General features: G+C 50.1%; 1 protein-coding gene across 5 annotated transcripts in view; it reads left to right on the forward strand.

The window, feature by feature from the left end:
• The window catches only part of MVB12B (multivesicular body subunit 12B), a 104,807-nt gene extending 95,227 nt beyond the window's left edge, over positions 1 to 9,580 (forward strand). For 4 of the 5 annotated variants that reach the window (XM_026657283.2, XM_026657282.2, XM_026657286.2 and 1 more), the window contains exon 10: positions 7,245 to 9,580. In XM_026657283.2, coding sequence (XP_026513068.1) covers positions 7,245 to 7,331 — 87 coding nt within the window. In that variant the 3' untranslated portion in view covers positions 7,332 to 9,580. The remainder of the gene's footprint in view (positions 1 to 7,244) is intronic. The other variant, XM_026657284.2, reaches the window with a different exon arrangement.
• The last annotated feature ends 1,882 nt before the right edge of the window (positions 9,581 to 11,462 follow it).

Here is an 11,462-nt window from a genome sequence, read left to right on the forward strand (position 1 = left end):
CAAGAGTTTAAAATCTTAATTTTATACAGAAATATTTTTCCTTGTTCTCCTGTTTGTAGTCAATTCTCCAGAGTGTAGTCACATGAAATGTTCTTTAAATGAACATATTTGCTAACTGGCATGATTTCAGTTTTTAAAACATTGGTTCCAGCAATTAGGCATTTTTTTCTGTTCCCAAATGACTAGAGAAATTCGTCTTGATTATAATTGCTCTTAGCCACGCATATCTAATTTGTGTCTTTTTAAGTGTTAATTAGTAAACAGTTTGAGCTGACATCTTTATGTGTTTGTGTGTTGAAAAATGAGGCTTATTGCTTATTTAGCTTGGGGCTGATAGTGCTGGCTGTGACATCACGACATTGAGGTAAAATTAATGAAGACATGTTTGCCAATTAAAAAGCTTTCGTGGAGAAGACGACTTCTTGACACATCCTCCCTTGCACAGATTCCATTTGAACGTGGGAGCTGTGTGCCATAGATCACTTTCTTTATAAGGTGAATAAGGCAGGAGTTCCTTATGTTTTTGGCATCTAAATACCCATTTCTCAGTTGCCTAGACAGCAAATTTCCTTAGCCCTGTATCGCATGTACTCACTTTTCTTTTTTTCAACTGCCTTTTGTAAAGGTTAACTTTAAAGAATAGCAGGTTTTGTCACAAAGTAATTTGTAGTCTTGTAGCACCATCTAGTGATGTAACGTTTTATTGCGTCTAGAAAATAACTTGGCTTGCCACTTCTCTGATCAGTAGTAAATATTTATAATATGGTGGCACCCAAAAATTCCTGTTGGCACTGGAGCTCCCTTGTGCTGGATACCATATAAGCGTAGAAAAGAGACCATCCCTACCTGAAGCCTAATGATTGTTATTTCTTTATCTGCTACCCAGAAGAAGAGCCCCTGCCTAGAAGAGCTGACAGTCCAGATGAAAATATCTCACTGTACAGAATCCGCCTCTCGATGTGATGGTGGCAACAATGTGTTTTCATTTGTGTGGCCTTAGGGTGATCTAGTGCGCAGAGCACTGGACTGGGAGTCCAGGGACCTGGGTTCGAGTCCTGGCTTTGTTCCTGGCCTGCTGAATGGCCTTGGGTCAGTCACGTCCCCTTTCTGTGCCCGGTTTTCTGTCTGTAAAATGGGGATAATGACACTGCCCTCCTATGTTCAGTGCTACGAGATCCCTTGATGGAAGCGCCTTTGTCAGAGGTAAGCAGCGTGATGTTATCAGCAGAGTTCTCCCTTAACTGGCCTCTCGGACACTCAGCCAGGGCGTGTGACGTGTCAGGAGAAGCGGCCAGGGCCCGGACATTGGGTTTCTAGCGTATAGAATAACAATGGCCTGTCCACAATGTCCCAGGGCGAATCCAGCCTCTCCCCTGGCAAGCACACAGATTAGTAAATCTGTCCCGGCCCTGTTTGGGGAGACCCAGGAAATGGGGGGCCGGGTCTGCCTTCCATAAAAAGTCATGGGAGAGCTTCCAGGGGACTGGAAAAGGGCTAATATAGTGCCCATCTGTAAAAAGGGGAATAAGGACAATGCGGGGAATTACAGACCAGTCAGCTTCAGTACCTGGAAAGATAATGGAGCAAATAATTAAGTAATCAATTTGCAAACACGTAGAAGATAATAAGGTGATAAGTAACAGTCAGCATGGATTTGTCAAGAACAAATTGCGTCAAACCAACCTGATAGCTTTCTTTGACAGGGTAACAAGCCTTGTGGGTGGGGGGAAGCGGTAGATGTGGTATATCTTGACTTTAGTAAGGCTTCTGATACTGTCCCGTATGACCTTCTCATAAATAAACTAGGGAAATGCAACCTAGCTGGAGCCACAATTAGGTGGGTGTATAACTGGTTGGAAAACCATTCCCAGAGAGTAGTTATCAGTGGTTCACAGTCATACTGGAAGGGCATAACGAGTGGTGTCCCACAGGGATCAGTTCTGGGTCCAATTCTGTTCAATATCGTCGTCAGTGATTTAGATAATGGCATAGAGAGTACACTTATAAAATTTGCGGATGATACCAAGCTGAGAGGGGTTGCAAGTGCTTTGGAGGATAGGATTAAAATTCAAAATGATCTGGACAAACTGGAGAAATGGTTTGAAGTAAATAGGATGAAATTCAATAAGGACAAATGCAAAGTACTCCATTTAGGAAGGATCAATCATTTGCACACATACAAAATGGGAAATGACTGCCTAGGAAGGAGTACTGCGGAAAGGGATCTGGGGGTCAAAGTGGATCACAAGTCAACAGTGTAACGCTGTTGCAAAAAAAGCAAACATCATTCTGGGATCTATCAGCAGGAGAGTCGTAAGCAAGACACAAGAAGTAATTCTTCTGCTCTACTCCGCGCTGATTAGGCCTCAACTGGAGTAGTGTGTCCAGTTCTGGGCATCACATTTCAGGAAGGACGTGGACAAATTGGAGAAAGTCCAGAGAAGAGCAACAAAAATGATTAAAGGTCTAGAAAACATGTCTTATGAGGGAGGATTGAAAAAATTGGGTTTGTTTAGTCTGGAGAAGAGAAGACTGAGAGGGGACATAACAGTTTTTAAGTACACAAAAGGTTGTTACAAGGAGGAGAGAGAAAAATTATTGTTCTTAACCTCTGAGGATAGGACAAGAAGCAATGGGCTTAAATTGCAGCAAGGAAGGTTTAGGTTGGACATTAGGAAAAACTTCCTAACTGTCAGGGTGGTTAAGCACTGGAATAAATTCCCTAGGGAGGTTGTGGAATCTCCGGCATTGGAGATTTTTAAGCACAGGTTGGACAAACACCTGTCAGGGATGGTCTAGATAACACTTAGTCCTGCCATGAGTGCAGGGGACTGGACTAGACGACCTCTCAAGGTCCCTCCCAGTCCTATGATTCTGTTCTGCCTTCAGAGGTGGGTTTAGCATGGGGATGGCTGTTTGCGCTCAGACCCCTCCAGCACCGGTCCTAGGCCAGTGGAGCCGCGGGGTGCTCCCGAGCTCTGCTGCATACTCTCAGGTTTTAACAGAAATCACTGATTGGGGGGGTCCCTGCCCAGTGTGTGGGCCCATACATCCCAGGCTCCAGCCCGCTGGGCCCCTGGGCTTGGCCTAACCCTAGAGCCCAGCGAGGCGCTTCAGCGCTCCTGTGCACAGGCATTCTCCTGCCATGTCGGTCCTCGGCTGGCCCGGCTCCCTGTGCCTGGAGGAGCTGGCCCAGCTGCTAGCTCATTGGCAGGGCCGGTGATGGCATCGTTGCCAAGGGGATGTTAACGAGGCCCATACTGGTGCACAGGAGACCTCTCTAGATTGGGCAGGCCACGGACAAGCAGGGGAGGAGATTTGAGTATCCCTTGCCTTTTGGGCCATGACCAGTGTCCTTTTAGCACCAGGCCCTCTGCATTTGCTGGTAGCTCTGGATGGAAGGAGCCATAGCCCCACCTGCTCCGTCCCTTGCCCCAGGCTAGGAACTCCTGCCTCTCCAACAAGTATAGCTAGAAATGAGTCTGGGTACCTATGGATCCTCCCAGCCCCTTCGCCCCCTTAACAGCCTCCCAGGGTCTCCCGGAGGGGTCCCCCACCCAGCAGCTTGGAGAGGGGGGTACTTGTAGCCTGTTGCCCCAGTTCTGAGCACTCCTCTTCAATGGGGTCTCTGCCGAGAGGAGCAGGCTACATATCTGCCTTTATGACCCGTGAGTGAGGGTCAAGAGGAAGGGCGTGGAGTCATCCCGGGGGATTGATGCAGAGGGGTCAGTAGAGCTGGGCCAGTCCCCCAGTGCTGTGCATGCCCAGCTGTACGAACCCGGGAACCCCCCACCAACGCAGCGATAAGCAGCACGGCTGAGCTCTGAGACCGTGGAATAGACAAACCGAGCCCTCCTTCACACAGAGCCCAGTCAGGAAGAACCAGCGAGCACGGTCGAGAGCAAAACCTGTGCTTAGGTGCTTTTCTGAATGGAGCCGTCCTGCCGCCTCCACGTTCACAAACGACCCCTTGGGTGTGTAAATGCGAGTGGCTCCAGTGCACAGACACCACAGCGATGTAGGGCTGTAGTTAGAACTGGGCAGCTATCGCCACACAACTTCCAAGCAGAGCTGCTTCCACGCACATTTCAATTTGCTTCATATGAGTTTGGCCCTTTGGTGCTGGCTTCCTCCAGATGTCCCAGTGAAGGAGTCGATTGGCTCAAGTGCCTGTGGAAACAGCCCTACACTGACTGGTTGGGTTTTCTCATGATAGGACCTGCATGCCCAGGGCCTAGCTGTGCTCGGCGCTGTACAGACGCATAGTAAGAGACGGTCCCTGTGTGGGGTTCAGACTGGAAAGCTGGCTTTTAGATGGATGCTAATCCCATTGGGGGACAGTAGCCCAGTGTGAGCTCTGTCCTGTCCTGGGGAGGAGCCACGCACTAAGAACGAGCTGCAGACAGTGCCTGGCAAATGCCTGGGCTGAGGGGAAATTCCCATGTGAGCATAAACTGGCTGACTGTGTGTGACAAAGAGGGCCTAAATCATTCGGCTCGCCCCACGTGCTGTGGGTTGCTGGCTGAGTGCTGCTGGCAGCCGGACGCCTGGGAGAAGTGGTGTTTGTGGGTATGAAGGTTTAGGGCCTTTCCCAAGTTTAGCCCCTCTGTTGCACCATGCTGTGTGTCTCCTGCCCTCAGATACGCATCCTGCCTGTCATGAGGCACGTGCACAGGGCTGGTTCATTCACCTGAAGGGCTGTGCCCATCACGTTTTCCAGACCCCATCACCACGGCAGCATGTCCCACATTGGTTCCACATCTGCGTTTGCCAGAGGGAGGGCCGGCGAGGTCAGCAGCCCATAGACCAGGTCATTCTCTTCCCGGGGGGGCGGGAGGGGTGCCGCCGGGGCAGCCCTCCCAGAGTCACTCAGAGGGGCTGTCTCAGGGAACGGGGAGCCACCGTTCATGCAGGCTCCCTGCTGTTGTTGTGAGCTGGGGGCGTGAAAGGCACGATCCAACCGGAAACGTAACCCAGAACCAGGCGTGAGGAACCCAGCTGCAGTTTGGTGGTTTCAGTGACCATTATCCCTGCGCTTCCTGGGGCAGGGTGGGGGCTGTGGTGCTTTCCACCAGTGTCACAGCAGGGAGAAGGCTTTAATGAGTGGGGAAAACTTTAATTGCCAGACCCCATTCGCCCATGTCAGTACCCTCCGCTGTGCTCCAAGGCTGTTACTAGCCATGGCGAATGGCTTCACTGCTATGCTGGAGAACTAGCTGTGTGCTTCGCATGTGACAGTCACACTTACTAGTCAGGGCCGAGGTTATTTTACTGAGCAGTGATAGTGACGGGTTAGTTTAAATGATTCAGTATTTCCTCCTTCAATATGTTTCTTGGCCGCAGTAGAGGGACTGCTTAAGCTGTGTAACTAGGTGTCCGGGGCAAAGGGGGCGTTTGCTCTGGACTAGGAGGTCTGGAATGGCTTCTTCAGCATCTGCTTGTTTGGTTACTTTGGAGAAGAGGGTATGAACGACCCTAGTGACCAGAGCGAGGGCCAGGGGAAGGGGAGTCAGGATTCCTAGGTTCTAGTCCTTACTGCCACTAGGGTAAGTCACTTAATTGCTGTGTGCTGCATTTTTCCCATGTGTCCAACTGGCGTGATCATTCTTATGCCACTTAACTAATTGTAATTACCTGGAGATCCTGGGCTGAAAGATGCCACAGAAGAGCAAAATATTTCAGTATCGATGAGAGAGCATGTGCTCAGTTGATTGGTCTTGGAAGTGTATGAGCCACGATTTGCCACAAGATGGCAGTGTTACCATGCACTTACAGCTCTTCTCAGTGAAAACCTCTAAGCACTAATGGTCAGGCACAGGGCATTTCCTGGGGATTAATGCTGGCTGGGAGGAGCTGATGGCCAGAGGTTCATTGGGGGATCCCAGCCAGCCATAAATCCTCAGGAAAAGCCCTGGGCTGTGGCTGTTATTGCTGTTGGAAGATGGATTTCTGGCAGGGAAGCGCTGTGTCCTTTGGTCTGTGCAGGCAGGGCATCTCTGGAGACAAATGCCCTGGTTATGAGCCAGCCGGCCAGGCCGAATCCTGCTGAAAGTCACGCTGGGTGTCAGAGCGAATCACTGCCCAGAAAAGGCCTCGGGAGCTGACGTTAGAAAGCGGCTTTTTGCGGGGTAGCCTGAGTTCTGCCGCGCCCAGGCAGGGTCGGTCCTGTTCTCAAGGAAATCAAAGGCAAAGCTCTCCAGGGCCCCGCTGCACAGAGGTGCTCTGGCTTCATGTGAGGTTTGATTTTCCACATGGACACTCTTTTGTTCCAGCTTAAACCCGGTTTATTTTTGTTTATTTTAAATCGATTAGGAACCACTTTAAGCTAAACTGAAATAAGCCCCACTCGGGGTGAAATAAGAGGGTCTATTCACGGGGTTGCACCAGTTCAATTAAACTGGTGCAAGGTTGTGTACCCACGCCCTGAGAGGAGAAATATTCCTCCAGCTGCTTGACGTGATAGATAATATGTTCCGATTTATCTCAGCACAAGGAGCTGCTTAATCTGGAGGAAGGAATTCCCTGCATTCCCACTGCCAGTGTTCCGCTGGTTCCACTGGCCACACCAGCATCACTCTGGGAGCTTGGCTATGGACCAGTGCTTGGAAATGCTAAAGAGCATTTGTTCCCACTAACTGAGAATTGCTTTTCCATTTATTCCTTAGCACAGGTCTGGATTATAATTTTACACTTTGAACAAAAATGAGTTGTTGGAGGAAAAGCGAAAGAATCAGCAGGGCTTGGGATACACCCCTGCTTTCTCTCCGTGACTGTTGTGCAGCGTATTGAGCTGGCAGCAGATAGCAATGCTACGGACTGAAAGGGCCGGTTTGTAGTGGAAGAGGCAGCAAGTGTGACCCTGGACGAGCCTGCTGCTTTGCAGCGTCCTGTAGTGGCCTCCTCTGGCCAGTGCACTGGGCAGCACTGGTGGGAGCAGGGCTGCGGGCAGGCTGGGGAGAGCTCTGTGCAAGAACGCAGAGGGGCTTGGGGGTGTGCCCGGAGCCGAGAGGCACATCGCTCACCCAGGTACAATGCGTCGCTCTGTGTAAACGGCTCTGGGTGCCACACCAGGGAGCAGGGCATGTCCCATTTTACCCTGCACCGGGTGGCGAGAAGGGTGGGTCTGAGACGAGAGCTCACGTGCTGCTCTTCCCGTCTAGTGCTAGTGACGCAGCTTTAGCCTGCTCCCTCGCAGCGTTGTCACTCCTGTGTTGGTCTCTCTCTCTCTTTGTTTTGCTCTCTAGTATGACTACAGCTTCAGGACAGAGCAAAGTGCTGCTGCCCGGCTGCCCCCCAGCCCCACTAGATGTCAGCAGATGCCACAGTCCTGAGGAGCGAGGGAAGGCCGGCTCCCTGGAGACGCGGCGCATGCGCACAGATACTACTGATGGGAGGCGAGCCCTGATGAGCAGTGTTACTGGAACCCTTCTCGGCAGACAGGACACTTTTCTAACGACTTGCCTTCCTTCCTGCGCTTTCCCCGATCATTTTGTACATGTTGTTTCTGAGATTTGGACTTTGTTAACCCTTTCTGCCAGGCGCCCTCACCCCTTAGCCCTGCTGGGGCAGTTCCTGGTCAGGAGTCCCTTAGTTAAAGCTTGACAGATGGCTTCCTCAGTTTTCCCTGCTTTATAGCACCTGCTGCAGCGTGCTCACTGCAATACAGATCTGGAGTGAAATGCTGCAAGCCAGGAGCCCCAGCTCGCGGGACTCTGGAGAGATTCCCAGCAATGAGCCCTGCTAGGATAGAGCGTTTGGGGAAATGAGGCTAAAGATACAGCCAGTTAGTCCCCAACTCACAAAATGCACCAGCTTAAACTGGGAACTGAGGTGCAGCAGGATAAACTGCCCCAGCTGCCCTGCTCAGTACAGCAGGGTTCTCTGGTTTGTGCAGGGTCAGCGGTCCGGGCCTTTCAAGTCCTTTGATTTAAGCTAACCCTGAGTAATGGTAAACCCTTCCTCTGCTTCTCCAAGTCCAGACTGCCCAACAGCTCACTTGTGGCCAGGATACACCTGAGACCTTAATGGTTTTTGTTACTTTCAGCTCACGTAGCCAGGGTCAGTCGCTCGCTCAGATCCACGTAGGGCTCTCTCCCAAGACACTGGCAAAGTGGAGTAGCTCGAAGAGCACAGGGATCTCAGTGGCACCTCTCCCTGGCACAAAGAGGCTGCGTGTCCATTGCCTGGAAGTAGAGGATCGTGGCAAATGTTGCGTAGCTCTCTCTGGCCTATGGAGAGCAAGCCAGCCAGACCTCTGCAATGCCATCCTGACTTCTCCCAGCCACCCGAAAGCTTTGCCATGGCACCTGCCCATAAAGTGGGCATTGGAACCTGCCAGTTACTTTGGCAGTTTTCAAACATTTGCCCCTGCTGGCTGCTAAAAGGAAGGAGATTTGTGCGCCCCGTCCCTGCACACTGCTGCACTCGGGGTGGGAAATGCTAAAGCCTGACCATGTCGGACAAGGCTGAGATAGTTCCACTGGGCAAGTGTTTGATGCATTAAACCCTGACCTCAGCATGCTTACAAGTGGTGTCCCTGGCTCACTCCTGAGTCAAATGCATGTCTTGGTGAAGTCTGTTGCTGTAATAAGTTCTTTAGACACATTCATCTGAGCTCTGTGCTGCTTTTCAAGTCTGCTGTGGAACAAAACTACGTTACAGCAGCGAAATGGCATTTTTTAAAAGTAAGTGTTAAAGTGTGCAACTTTTTGTATTGTAAAAGACAGGTTGTCTAACCTTATTAAAATGCAATTGCCATAGTAACAAATACTGGTATTGTAGCTCTGGGTTTGGGTTATTCGGACCCGCTTTGCACTGCTTTTGACTTTCCTGAATTCTCTAGTCTAACAGAATGTTGACTAATAGTAGGTTTTGTACTGTTGGTTTGTGTATTTCGTATTTGTACATATGTAAAATATTTCTTGTCCAATGATCCATTTCTGGTTTCAAAGCACTGTACCATGTTTCTGGGGGGAAAGAAGTGCAAAACACCATAGCATTCTGGGTAGAACCTGATTCCAGTTCTCTGCTTTGACTCTCCAGACCAGTCTCTCTTTTACTAACTGCCTCTTAGAGACCAGCTCTGTTGTTGGAAGATGGGCGTATATGGTTATAAAAGGGTCAGGTCTGAGCACAAGATTTAAGGCCTGTAATATTTGGCATCAGCTGGTATAGGCCTGGGTGACTCCCAGAAGGTGCTCCTTCCCTTTAGGGTTCCAAAGTGGCTTTTAGTTCTTATTTTCTGCTGCAGGAAAGCAAAGCCAGCCTTTACTGCCAAGCTTTACAGAGGCTAGATTGATGGTGCTGACATCAACCAATGAACATATCACGGAAGCTAGCGCAGTCAGCCTGGTCATTCTGCTCAGGTTCACTTGAAGTTCAAATTCACTCCACACTGCAGTCGTTTGTCCATCCCATCCATCTCTTGTGTTTCCTACCTTTCAGCTGTCTGTAACTTGTCCTGTAGTTCATTGTAGATCAATTTGTCGCTCCCTCCTTGGCTGAGGGCAGCTTTGTGGACGTATCGGGGTAGGTGTGTTAATCTGTATCCACAAAAACAAGGAGTCCGGTGGCACCTTAAAGACTAACAGATTTATTTGAGCATAAGCTTTTGTGAGTAAAAAACTTGACTTCTTCAGATGCAATGCAGTGGGTTTTTTACCCACAAAAGCTTATGCTCAAATAAATCTGTTAGTCTTTAAGGTGCCACTGGACTCCTTGTTTTTGTGGATGTAGTAACAGGCAGGTCAAGGTTTTCTGCAACGTCGGTCCTAGCGTAAGGATGATAGTTAGTGTCACAGAGCTGCCCCTCCCCACACACTGAAGCTGGAGAATTGGGAGCTTCCGATTTAACAGCAGAATAGCTAGTGCATGGTCCAGAGTTCTGCCAGATGAAGGTGGAGTGTCTCCTGTGGGAGCTGTCGTCCCAATGGACAGCTTCTCCTCATTCCAGGGGAGGCCAGACCCAGCTGCTCCATTGTAGACACATTTCAGTGGGCAGCATAGGCTGCTGAGAACAGGCCAATGGCCCCGTTGGTTGGACAAAGCTTGGGTACTCCTGCTCTAAATCAGAGCTAAGCCAATATCTGTGGTTATCAAACACCGATCGATACTTGGGGCCACAGAGCATTTTCTTGGCCCCCTTAGGAATTTCTGTCAGAGGCTGCAGCATTCGGTTCAGCAGACTGAGCTGTGGAAACCACCCAGCTTTGGTGACTGAAATGTTGGGACTGCTTTTTAAAGCCGATCTGGAGCTTCGCCATCCTATTTGTGGGAGTAGCTTAAAGTGCATCAGTAGCTCTCAGAAACTAGAGTCGATGCTATAAGCTGCTTAGCAACAGTGACAGTGCATTTTTCCTCAGCGCCTTCTGAGAGACGATACACACACGACACATGCCGAACTCTGGATCGCTCCAGGTGTTGACAGGGTGTCTAACTGGGACAAGGATTTGTTCAATGGAGGCTGCCTCCTCCCCTCCCTCTCCCAGCCCTCGCAGAGCTGTTTCAAAGCCGTTTCTCTGCAAAGAAAGGCTGAAAATGAACATTTGACCTTCACATTTGTGCTTGTGCAGTTTGCCAGTGACACGTCAGAGATTTTCCGTGCCACAGGCTTGGCCGGCACAGTTGCAGACCTGCACAAGAGTGTAGGGCAAATGGAGTTTGTTGGGTCAGGTCCATGGACGGTTGGTCAGAACCTCCCGTGCACTCTCAGACCTGCTCGAATGGCTGTGAGGGCTCGGAGTGCAATGCAAGAAGCAGTATAAGCAGATTGACAATAGTGCAAGTGATTTCCTTTGGAACTCATTAGCTATGGGGCGCTTCCCCCTTCTGTCTCTGCAGGCATCACATCAGTATTTCAATAGGCAGGTTTTAATTACTGAACAGTAATTTTCTTATTCAAAATAACTCCATGCAGGGCTGGCCCTGGTTCCTAATGATTACTGCTCTCCACTGGCAAGTGGATTTCCGATTACATGTCTTACTCCCCACACAAGGTCTGAGTTCTCCAGTGTTGGCCCATGCAGTCCCAGAGGAGGGAGTGTGTCCGCTGCTCTGCACTGAGCCCTGAGATTGAGATAGGAGTGGCTGCAGGGGGGTCATGACCAGGCCTCCTGGACAGAAGGTGTGGGGGTGAGTGGATGTAAAACAGAAGGGCTGGTTCCTCCTACCTGTGATGAGTGTGTCTTGGTCAGCCCACGTCTATCCCCAGAGCAAGCTAAGGAGTGTGCAGCTTCCACTTGGAAGAAGAAGAAATTACTTTGCCAAGTAATCATGAAATCTCCTGACACTGCTGAGGAGACAGTGCTGGGAAAGTGGGAGTTTGCTTGCAGTCAGATGAATTATTAACAGTGATGCAGTGCCCTGGGATTTCCCAGGGTGATGTTCCCCTAGCAAAGGGCAGAACTGCAGTAATGTATGCGGCTAGCTCCTGGGCCAGCCAGGTAACTAGATTGTGAAATCCC

Source organism: Terrapene carolina, unplaced genomic scaffold, assembly GCF_002925995.2.
Source record: "Terrapene carolina triunguis isolate 2854851 unplaced genomic scaffold, T_m_triunguis-2.0 Scaffold238, whole genome shotgun sequence".
NCBI classification, from domain to species: domain Eukaryota; kingdom Metazoa; phylum Chordata; order Testudines; family Emydidae; genus Terrapene; species Terrapene triunguis.